The following is a 12,893-nucleotide window of genomic DNA, read 5'->3' as shown; positions in this document are numbered from 1 at the left end:
AAATCGAAGAAATCGTTCGCGATAATGAGAGCTGTTTGCGTAGCTTTCTCAGTGAACTACGGCTCTGTGTAGTAAATGCTGCTCTATCTGAAAGCATGTGAAAATACCACATTTAATAACATGTCTTTACTCCAAACTCACTTCATAACGTCAGTCAAGTGTTTGAAATAAATCCTTCTGTGAGATAATGTGACTTCTTACACAGAATAAGGCACACAGCATATTTCATAGTATTCTAAGCAGTGATAAAGGCATTGCATTATAAATATACTTTATTATAATGAAAATTACAATAAGAAGAACTCAGATAAACAATATATTGTCATAGTCCTGTGTTTATTAGTCACGTTGAATCAATAAAAGCAGTTAAATCTTCTGTTTATCCAGCTACCGCTATAGGCATTTCCTGGGTTTCTTCTGCAGGGCTTTTTTTGCTTGTATATCCAAAGGGACAAGCACTTCAATAAAACGTTGAAACTGGCGTATTCTCCTCATGCATTGTTACCTAGCTACAGTAAACGGCTGCCATTAGGGAATTACTTTTGGAGGTGACGCAATCATACCAACGTCCAGACCCACAGGAACAATGTGGAAAGAACCAAGCAATTCAACCAAATGTGAAAACAGCCTGAGAGGAAAAGCACACGCTGGCTTTTTGAAATGTCTGAACTGTTATCATTTCAGACAGTTAGTATTGTCATGCTATCAAAATATTCCACTCATGCATGCGGTTTGGTGTTAATTATTAGATCATTCGAATTTGACAGATGGCATAGGCAGATACGCAGTGTTTTATAAATGATGGGGTTCCTGTGAATTTTTATTTCTTGTGTGTGACTGATACTAGAACGTTAATAGCATCATGTCGACTAGTTAAATTTATTTGTCTTTTGTGCAGTGCCATTTAGGTCTGATTTATTTACTGTGACTTTTAGAAATTATTGGGAAACTTATCACATTAGCAATGGAAAAAAATGAGAGTCAATTATTATTATTATTATTATTGTTGTTGTTGTTGTTGTTATTACTTCAATCTGTTTTGGTATCTAAAAAAAATTGGTTTAAATAGTTCCTATTTGTAATATTATACTGTTTTTATTTTTATAATATTTTATTTTTATTTTTAAACATTAAATGTAGGCAACTCTAAAAATAGTGTAGCTCAGTCTTAATGTGACCCGGTAATACAAGTAGCAAATCACTGCTACCGTTGTGGTTACAAATGTGGTTGAAGTGCACAGTTAACCTAATGACTCTGTCATTAATTCTCTGGAGGTAACCTTGAACATCCCACTTCGCTCAAGTATCAGTGTTGTTTGCTAATGCTCACAACCCTCTCATGTAGACATTCATTTAATAAATCTGGAAATTATGAATCAAGATGCCCTTCGCTCTTTTCCCTCTGTATGAAACACCAATGCTGCCACATACATCAGAAGGCCTAAATAGTTGAAATGCACACTGTGGGAACACGTAGTTACCAAATTTCCTGCAATAACTTCCATATCAGACCACAATGTGTGAAAATCCATAAGTGCAAAGCACAAACAACCTCCAGTCTCAGATAAGAATGTATTTGATTGCACAGGCCAGAAGCAATTATATTTCTTATAATTATTATTATGCTTAGTAGTCATATTATATATCAATCCTATATCAAGGGTCATATTGAGTCGATGCGAGTGGCCATTCCAGAGTTTTCCAGCAATTTGAATCCATAAAGATGACTGGCAACGGATGTAGCATGCCTCCATTTCAAATGGGGGAGGACTGCGGGCTTGAGCCTGTTTTTCTGGCACGGGCACAGAGATAAGCAGTGACCCCATTAGCTTTCCCTCAACTCGGCCTGCTTCAATCATCATGAGTAATTCAGCTTATAGTATGAAGCTTTGTCCTGCTCTGCAAAAGCCAATCTCCTGTGAAAGCCAAAGGTTTAATTCACCGTAGCCCCACCCTTCCTCTACCTCCACTCAGATTATGGCCCAAATTTTGCTCCGCCCCACATTTAGACCAATCAAAAAACTAGATGGTTGAGTGACAGATGGTGCACGTGTAAGATAAAGCAAGGGGCCGGGTCTTAAAGGATCTTATTATAGACATGATTTCATTTCTGTAGTTCAGTTGCGTAATTGATTCCAGGAAGATAATCTATTCACCGAGCCTCAAAAGTCTTCAGAGCAGAATGAATGAGCTGTTACTCTGAACTGAATGCTCTCTCAGCTTTTGCAGGAATGTGAGTTTAAGATAACATGAATGAATAACTGTTCAGAGCAATTATACTCCTTCCTTGGTATGCTGAATGAAAAAATAACCTCTGTATACTTAAGTTGTTTAATAAGACCTGCAAGGTCTGCTAAGAAAAAGAGAAAAATGTGGAGAGAAATGTTGGTGACAAAGGCACAATTCCAATACACTGTGACACAAGCTAAAAGTAACACATTGTAAAGGTGCTGTGGTGAAACTGTCTCTGAGGCTGGCACAGGAAGGGGAGGGGCTTGCAGCAAGTTTGTTTTCATTTTGGACAGATTGGACAAATGGCTTTAAAGTCTTTGGAAAACAAAGAGAGAAAGCCTGTAATTTGCTGCTTCATGGTAATCTCTCAGAATTAAAATCTCACCAATTATCCATCTTCTAGATTCTAGATCATTGCGTAAATCTATTTATACCAAGACCAATTACTGATAGATTTACTGATTACTGAATTTGATGCTAAAGTAGAACATTTGTCCTTATAGACACTACAATTCATGAACAATTTTAAAGTAGTATATATCACTTAGTGGCAGTGTATAACACTTTATGTACACATCAACTTTCATTGTATGGAAAAGAGCAACTTGGAAATTCTCATCTCGTGTTCAAAAATGTCACGAGTAAACGCTAACCAAGTTTTCATTTTTGGGTCGGCTATTACTTTTGAGCTTCTGGCTTAGAATTTTGTTACACGTTTTGTTTTATTTTTCATCCTATGACATGTTGTATTTCTTCCTTAGAAGTAAAATGACAGCTAACATTAACATTTCCCTTTCGTCTCTTTAATGGTGGAATACGGCATCCTTTAACCTTTAGAAATAGACTCGTTGAGAGACTGCTGTACTCTGGCTGGTCTGAATGAATGAATCATTTAACTCATTCTGACAAATATTTCAGGCACCAACATTTTGAAAGAATATTTAGACTTTGCTATGGCAATATGGCATAGGAATTATGTATATCATACTTTTAAAGAAAGAAAGGAGCAGCAGTCATTTAAAATTACAATGTAATTTTCTGTAGAAGTAAAACAGCAATCAGATGTATTTGGGGTGTGTACTAAGCCGTCCAATATCCAGTATGTGGACGTCTGTGGCCAGGACTGTATTGATATACTTTACTGTGAATGTATTGTAAGTATTGTTTTTCTCTCTGTTCTTGTTCCAGCAGGATGGGATCTCAGAGAGCTTACGCATTAAAGGTATGTACAAACCCTACTTCTCTCTCATTTCCTTTTACACACTCAAATATGCATTAACAAAAAGGTTGAATCAGGGTCTTATCAGGACTTGTTAAAGTAGTGTGTAGGACATGTTCCATGCAAGTGTTGTGGTATTTAAAGTACTTTCTTTAGAGGATTTTTGAATTGATAACATTTGATGAACTCAGAATGTATGAGGCATAATGAACACACATGGGGTTTCTATTTTTTACACTGGCTTTTATGCAAAAATGAGGAAGTACTGCAATTTTGTGGGTGTTTTGAGCTAGAGATTGTGTATTAATTCATGCTAAACAAAAATGTACCATTAGACTATTCCTTATATAAAAATATTACTCTTATTTAATTAATGAAATAATGTTTTTCTCGCCTGGGGTGCCAAGTGACTGCCACTGGTGCCCTTGAACAAAAAAAAAAAAACGGTGCATGGTGGCAGTATTTGGACTGAATGCATGTTTATTTTTGTGGAGCAAAATACTAGCAAACGGTCTGTGGCTTAAGGTGTAAATCACATGTTGGCTATTGCCCAGCAGTCATCTATAATTAAGATGGCACAAGAGTTAACCAGATGATGCCAAGAACCTACAGAGAGCACTGAAATGTGAAAAATCCATCTCGCTCCTCAGACTCTGTGTGAGGTGAAATCCCACCATAAATTTTATCTCAGGTCAGCTCAAAGGTGCTTGTGTTAGCAGCTCTTTTGGCTACAGGTAATATAATCAGACTTTAATAGAGAAGCAGACTGTATTACTGCAGAAGGTCAAAGCTGAGCTGGCCTTGTGATAAAAGACAGGATCTCACTTATCTACAACTGTTCAATCAAATGGATGCTCTCTGTCTTTGTCTTCTCCGCCTTTTAAAGTCAACATTAAAATTAAATTGATCTTATTTTTGGCATTATTGTGAGAGTTAATCTATGCTTGTTATTAAAAATGTCCTTCATCATTTTGAATCAAGTCTCTTTTCCTCTAAAACAATGTTAGGCCACTGTTGGATAATGATGGCCAACAGCCTAATAGATCATTAGTCAATGTTTTAGCAAGCTAACATTGTTCATCCAATAAGTTTAGATGGAGAAAATCAAGCCCGACCACCTATTTTTCTCATAATTTAGGTCAAATGGGTTGCGAACAAGAATTCACAGTGACTTTTATGCTTAGACACTGTAAAAAAAAAAAAGGATTTTTCGAAGTTGTAAATTCAACAAAGATTATTAAAGTATGTTTTACAAGAAAACATCAGTCTTTCTACTTCCAAATTTCACATTTATTCATTGTGTTACTTGCCATGTTTTAATTGTTTGTAAACTTTACCAACAGTTTCTGATTGCAGTAGCATGTTTGAGTAAAACTGTAAATCCTGCAACATTTATTTTATTTTTTTTCAGTGTACGTACTACATTTTGGGCACATTAAAAATCGTCATAATCCAAACAAAAAGGGATTCTCATAATCCTAAGAAAATGCACAAAATAGTCTTTTCTTTTTCATATTACCCAATTAAGAAAATCAGTGTGGAAATGCTCGGGCAGTTTATTCCGCACTCTACTTAAGTCTGTCTGGAAATAATTTTTTCAAGGTCTGTTTCAATTATTTATTAATCATTTTAATTATTCAGTCTAATTACTCCATGTTTAAGTGGATTAAATTCTGACTTAGGTATATTACCTTAATGGAGGTTTTGGAAGATTCCTCCTGCGACTGCCTGAAAAGCTTTTGATGAAGCTGATTCATTTCTTTTGATGAAGCTCATCTATTTTATAATTATTTCACCTTTTGAAGTACATTAAGCCTTAGTGGTGAATACATTCAGTACATTCAAGACAAACCTCTTTCAGCTTAATTTGTGACATGGCAAATGTTGCCTGCTTTGTGAATTCAAAGTGCAGACTACAGCACATGAAATATAGCTGGAAAGAATACGAAGCAAACTGAAATTGGCTGTCAGAATCTGGAAAAGAGAAAAACTAAGACAGCATGCACAAGCGCATAGCAGAATGCCCTGTAATTGGAATCTTAAATGAAGTGGCTGGCATATCCACAGTTCTACTGTGCAGTTGAACACAAAATATCTTACTACTGAGGGTGAAATCACATCTTTTTGGTTGAAGAATAGCTTTTTGTGTAATAGTATGAAAATTGGAGGTAATGTATTCGGACCACCAGCCACTCTACACTATTTCTCATGCCTAGCTCTCATAGCATGCAAGCAAGTTCTATACTTCTCACACAAAAGCTTTCAAAGGCAAAAGCTTTACAGACTTATTTCAAATATGCAACATGACGGGTGTGCCCGTTGAGCCCTTAGCATGCACAAAAGCAGTCCCGGTCCCCCGATTCTGGCTTTCTTTATATTGTCTCAACTTTGTCATTACGATTCAATTTAATAATGTGCACACAGGGATGCCTCTTTGGCCTGCAGTTGATGAAACATTTTGAAATGCTAAAGGCTTTAGTTCTAAATTGTATGTTAATCCTGAAATCTGTTTAGCTTCTTTGGGATTTCTTTTCACTTTTTGAAAGGAAACATTGCATTGTGGCTGGTGAGAATAGTGAGTGGTGCTAGACTTACTGCCTGGCTGCAGTCATTTTACTCGACAGATTTATTTTTGGGCAACTGCCCACTATTCGTATTCGACTAGCTACTGAACATCCCATGTGTACTTGTTCATGTGCGATCACTAAATGTAATTGAATTCTATTTATGCAGATTTTGCTAAATGCTGTATTGTTTAGTATGCCTAAAGAGGAGAGGAAGAAGGTATATGTAAGTGGATACTTGATAGAAGATGCAGGAATATTCAGTTCAGTACACACACACACACACTGTTTCAATAGTATAGACATGATGTAAGTAATATTAGTGTATTCTGAAAACACTGCATACTTATTTTATTTTAAGTAACGTTATTGTCATTACATTGAAATATCATACACACTAAAACTGTAAAAATTATTATTTAAAGTTTTACAGCTCAAATAATGCATGTTTTAATTGAAGATTTACTGTAAGCACTTAAGCTTTTTACAAAATTTGACCCTATTCACCTCCATTGTAAGTTTCACACTGTAACCTCACTTTTTGCTTTGAGAGAGATGAGTCAACTGCCGCCAGTGTGGTAAAAGTCCGAGCACTACTGCTTCTCAAATTGGTCTTTGACCATTAAGACCTTTAATTTAATTCCAGAATAGGCTCTCAACCCAGTAGGAAAAGTTAATATTGAATTTCATGAATATTTATAAGCAGAAAAGCCAATGAAGCGGGGGTCTAATATCAACAGCAGGATTTGCACATGGAAGGTAATGAATCTAAAAAGACTCATAAGGGAGATGAACGTTTCCGTTGTTGCTCTTAACAGATGTTGTCTTGGCGACACTGAGAGAACAACCCGACACCTCTTTTCACATACTTAGAGTGTTTTTAAAAGCCCCACTTTGGCAGTTCTTATAGCCCATCTACGAACCATTACCATAATGCTAATAAGTTATTTAATGCTTATTTAGCATTCAGCTAAAAACACAAGTAACGCCCCTGGAAAGTATAAATAAGATTATTTCAGACAAAGTGGAAATTGTTTTTTTGGGAGTCTTCCATTTTCTCCTTAAAAACCACTGTGAGGTTTAGTAAGTGCCAACATTTTTTTATCTCATTTCTCTATTGTTGCAGTTCTGGTGCATCTGGCCAGGACTGAATGTTGCCAGCTCAGTAAAGTAAACTGCAGTGGTGGCATACTATAAAAATAGATCACGAGATGAATGACAGTAGGGGTGTCCTCGACTAAGGATTTTCATAGTCGAATCGGAATTTTCGAATCTTGCCGATAGTCGAATCTTATGTTTGGGGGCGGGGGCAAATGCAAGAGTCAAGTCAGACATTCGACAGTCATAATTACTGACGTTAACAAACAGGGAAAATGTGTAACGGATGCCTCACAGATACAATTCATTTTTTGATTAAAAGATAGTTAACATTAAATGTCAGCGAAACCCAAAGAATTCACAACATTTTGTTTACAATAGTGCTCTCATTATAACGTTATGTAGGCTATACGACAGTAGTTACTAATGTTCTGCATTTCTGTTTTGAGCTGCGCGCGCTGAAGATGACCAGTAGAATGAAGCATTTGATAGCAGGTTTTTAATCAATGGGATTAAATTCATAATTTATCTCATATAGAATACGCTTTGCTATTTATACAACATAACACTATATTACGACTTATAGGCTATCTGCACAAAATGCCCTGCACGGCTCTGAATGAACTCCTGTTGTGGAGACGTTCTTCATGCAACAACATGCAGAAACACAGCAACTAAACTCAAGAAATTCACAGCGTTTTATTATAATAATGTTCTCATTATAATGTTATGTATATGATAGTCCCAGTCATATTTATTAATATTCTGCATTAATCACCGTAGTACTACAATGAAGCGCTTTACAGCAGCGCAACTCAACCAAATGAATCTTATACGAGATACATCCCTGCCGCCAAGATGTTCTTCTGTCGGATTTATTCACGTTAAAATATTTGGTCACACTTTATATTAGGTGGCCTTAACTACTATGTACTTACATCAAAAAATAAGTACAATGTACTTATTGTATTGCAAAACAGTTTTACTGCTATTGAGGTGGGATATGGGTAAGGTTAGGGACAGGTTTGGTGGTATGGGTAGGTTTAAGGGTGGGTTAAGGTGTAAGGGATGGGTCAACAGAGTAATTATAAATGTAATTACAAAAATTAATTACAGATGTAACTACATACAGGCATTTTTAAAAATATAAGTACAATGTAAAAACATGTATGTACACAATAAGTGCATTGTATCAAATGATTAATTTAAATGTAAGTACATAGTAGTTAAGGCCACCTAATATAAAGTGGGACCAAATATTTATTTAAAGCTTCTTTCTTTTCAGATACTTATTTACAGCATAATCTTAATAGGCTGTATATTAACTTATTGGGAGAAAACCGGTAGTTCTATGTGAAATCAGACAATTGAGCACCCCCGTATGGCTAAAATGGCATTGATCATAACACATCTGCGAATATTCGACTGTGAAATTAGGAGTCGAATCAGGCTCCTTCTATCGAAGCATCGAATCGTCGACTATTCGGGGTCATCCCTAAATGAAAGACTATATTAATAAACAGGATGGGTGATATTTGTCTCTTTAGCTTTAGGCCTAATGAGGAGAGTGGTATGTTGTGGCAGCTGAAAATGCAGAAATCTAAACTTTTTTGTTGTTCTTCTCCTGTAGTAACAGATGCCTGTCGATGTTATTGTATCTCTTGCTATGCCTTTCACTTTGCCACTCCTTTACTCACTTTGTTTGTACCCCTTTTTCCTGTTAAGTGGTTGTTTGGGGAGTTGTTTAAGGAGCCGCACGGACTCCAGAACCTAGTGAACTGCCTGCTGCCTACATTGGCAGTTTCTAAAGCAACATTTTAACTGCAATGGAGCATCAAGTGACTAATTTGGAACGCTCTACATAGGCAGCGACTCTGATAACACACAAAGCACACAAGAGACTATTGATTTCAATAGAATTTGGTATTAGCATGTTGCTTTGCTAAAAACAAAACAGGATGGCAAAGCATCCTAAATATTGGGTAAAATAGTCTGTATGTAAAATAGTCTAATGTATTTGTTCTTTAATCTAATGTATTTATTTGTTTGTTTGTTCATTAGTTTAATTAGTTTAATCTTTTTATATTTGGTTTTATTTTTTTACACTGTTTTTCACAACCTGATCTCACAGAATTCCGTGTAATGACCACGGACTTAATTAACCCCGAATCTGTGGTGGGCTCACAGAAGGCATCAGCCGTGGTCCATGCACGGATTCACTGGTTCAACACCAGTGCTGCATCGGACCACGTAAAAAGAGTAACTCCGATGCAGTTATATTTTGTATATAAATTTATACTTTCACTGGAGTACCTGACCCCACCCCTACCCTAAACCTACCCAGTTCTGAACAATAATGATGACGATAAATTTCCCAGTATCGCGTCGGCATATTGATGCTAAAGGTTTCCTATTTAAAGTGTTGAACCAGTGGATCCGTGCGTGGAGCACGGCTGATGCCTGTCACTGACTTACATTGGTATCACTTCTGTGAGCCCATCATGGAATTTTCGGCGATTCCGTGATGCCACCACAGATTCGGGGGTTAATTAAGTCCGTGGTCATTACACGGAATTCTGTGATATCATGTTGGTTTTTCATTTCCATAGACCCCCTAGAACTCCTTTGTGGCCCCTGCTCTTTTGCAATGCCCTGAAAGACAACCACAAGTAGAGATGATGCATATGGTGATAGTTGAATTGCTCAATGGCACAGAAATGGCTTAATGCTGTATGAATTAGCAGGGGGAGGTTTCTGCGGGATGTACAATTACTGAAGTGTGGTGCAGCCTCATAAATAGTGTAACTCAGTGGGACTTAATGACAGCTGCATTTTAATGGGGTTTAACTCCCCTCACTGTACAGATCTTAAGGAGTCCACCTCCTGAGCTTCAATTGATCTTGTAACCAATGACTTTGCCACTGTGCTGCTTCCTATTGAACACTGTAGCTACTGCTTTATAGGAACCAGTCTATAAGTGTATCCACATCTGGCCAGTCATTAACTGTAGGGTGCCTTTATGCTTATACTCAGTTTGTAATTTCTTAAAGTTCACTTGCATTTAAACAGTCATTAGATCTGTATAGTTGCTTAGTAGAACAGATTTTTTTCATAGCAGATCTTCTGAGACTGATTGGAGATAAACAATGTTGCCATCTAATGGTCGTTCGTTTGCTCACTGATGGATCTAGATATTAATACGGAAGATAGAGAAGAAGAAATAGCGGTCTTCAACTTTAAATAGGAAATCAGATTTTCCCTGGTCCTTTGAGGTGAAAGAGTCTCATACTGTACTATGAAATCTTGCTGTAGCTTGCTATAAAAGAAGACAAATTACTGAAACTAAGCTATTAATTTATTTTATATATTTGGTAATAAAATTTATATTTTGTATAATAATTTGTGTAAATTATACATACATCATATATGTTTATATATTTATTTCTTTTACATTTTTATATATTTATTTATGTACAAAATATAAAGGCGAGTATAATATACAGTCTCTTACTGGATATAAGGAAAACATTCCTGCACTGTCCATACTTTCACATACACATAGAAACGTTCACAATATTGACTTTGAGTTTGACTCAATCTCAGAGTTAAAAGGATGAAAAATAAATGAAAATTCAGCATTTGTTCCTTTGAGAAGCCTATTCTCTTTGAGGCACAGAATGTTGCTTGCATTGGGTAAATGTGATTAAAGGCCCATGCCCCTACATGGAAACATTATTGAATTCTTAATTTCTACATGAAAAAGCTTCCTGTTCAATTGCTGGAATATACCAGCATTGTGACGTAAGAGACAACATTTTTACTTTTTTTTAAATATATTTTATTCTCTAAAGTAAATCACTTAAAAGCTCCTGAGTGCTTGTACAAAATTTGTTCACAAAAAAAGTGAAATGCTTTACTTGGAGCATTTTTAGCAGTTTATTGACTAGATAAAAGCAATTACTCCCCATTGATTTTTGATTGTAGAACTGTGAATATTTCCTAGTGAGTACCATATATAATTAGTAATAAATATTCAGTTCATAAAAACATTTCCTTGAATAGAGCTTTCAAATAAGCTGACTCAAAATGACTATAAATAGTATTTGTGAACTTTAATTTAAAGGGACAGTTTCCCCAAAAATGTAAATTCTGTAATCATTTACTTACCCTCAGGTTATTTCAAACCAGTGTTAATTTCGTCGACGAAGATGACGACGAAAAATATTCGTCAACGAACCTTTTTTGTGACTAAGAGGAGACGTTGACAAGCTAAAATTAATATCTGATGATAAAAACTATGACGAAATTTGTGCCGCGTCTTCATTAACAAGACGAGACTAAAATGTTTTTTTGAGGACTACCGGACATTCAAAATACATCCTATAGGCTAAGTTAACTGTCTTGTCTTTCAAAATGTGTCTCTGTCATTGGATAAGGGGCGTTTGCATATCTAGGCAGCTGCAGTGGACGGATAGGCTACCAAAACGCGAACTAGTGATCTGAAACAATGGCCTCAGCACCCGAAGGGTTAGGGACTGGGTGACCAGACGTCCCGTTTTTCCCGGGAGTCACAATTCGTTGTCGATTAACTTAAAGTTAGTGAAGGCGGGATAGGCGGGATCGCGCTGATAGAAGTGCTCTCTCTCGCGCACGCTCCACTTCTTCAGTTCTCATACAGCACGCGATCAGTTCTCAACGCTCAGATACACACACACAGCAGTCCAAATGTCTCTTGTGAAGTAGAGTATCTCACGCAAATACAGTCGGTTATGGCTTAAGTGAACGTAAACAGCTGGGTGAAAATGGAATGTTTTCATGTACATGCATGCCTTGTCTTAAAGGGACAGTATTCCTAATTTAATACCTATCTGCATCATCAATGTTAACCAACAAAAGATGTTAAATAAATGTATACTTGTTAAGTATCTGTACTGTATCTGAAAAATAAGTTTCATTTGTATCTCTACCAAAAAATGAAAATTTATTCCAGTTTTTCCAAATTCAATCATTGATTCAAATTTCTCATAAGCTTAATTGATTTGGTCTAAAGAGAGAAGAATTGATGACTATTTTTGTTTGAATACTACACATCAAATAGCTACCAAAATAAATGCTGGTAACTGCAGTTTGACTAAAAGTAATGACTAAAAGTTGACAAAAATGCAATGACTTTTCGTCGACTAAAACTATGAAGGACTCAAATGACTAAAATGTGACTAAGACTATTAAGCATTTTCGTCTCAAAATAAAGACTAAGACTAAATAAAAAATGCCTGCCAAAATGAACACTGTTTCAAACCTGTATGAATGTATTTCTTCTGCGGAACACAAGAGAAGATATTTTGAACAATGTGGGTAACTGAACAGTTGATGGTCCCTATTAACTGTAAAAGTCAAAGGCGACCATCAACTGTTCGGTTAGAAAGAAACTCGTGTTTAGAACTACTAGAAGGTAAGTAAATGATGACAGAATTAAAATCTTTGTGTGAAAAAAAATAAAAATAATCCCCTTTAGGGGTCAGATTTTTAGGGTCAGACTTTGAATCGCTTCATCATAGAGTGATATTTGCATTTAATTTCATTTAAATAAGTGAATTATGCATGCAGTAATACTCTTCCTGTGTTTATTGTCCGACTAAGGCTTCTAGTTGCAGTGTGTTGATGGTGCTCCGTAGCTGCTCTCGTTCCATTCGGCAGATTTATTAGAGCTGATCTGTGTCAGGTAATAAAGGAAAATAAAATAATAAATGAGAAATAATGCCACAACTGATTCAAACTGA

At 36.1% G+C, this 12,893-nt stretch overlaps 1 protein-coding gene across 3 annotated transcripts in view; it reads left to right on the top strand.

Annotated features, from left to right (window-relative positions):
• The window catches only part of fstl5 (follistatin-like 5), a 124,457-nt gene that overhangs the window by 20,497 nt on the left and 91,067 nt on the right, over positions 1–12,893 (top strand). For 2 of the 3 annotated variants that reach the window (XM_058798067.1, XM_058798065.1), the window contains exon 3: positions 3,421–3,454. In XM_058798067.1, coding sequence (XP_058654050.1) covers positions 3,421–3,454 — 34 coding nt within the window. The remainder of the gene's footprint in view (positions 1–3,420; positions 3,455–12,893) is intronic. The other variant, XM_058798066.1, reaches the window with a different exon arrangement.

Source organism: Onychostoma macrolepis, chromosome 14 (genome assembly GCF_012432095.1).
Source record: "Onychostoma macrolepis isolate SWU-2019 chromosome 14, ASM1243209v1, whole genome shotgun sequence".
Taxonomy (NCBI): domain Eukaryota; kingdom Metazoa; phylum Chordata; class Actinopteri; order Cypriniformes; family Cyprinidae; genus Onychostoma; species Onychostoma macrolepis.
This window is presented reverse-complemented; position numbering and strand designations above follow the sequence as displayed.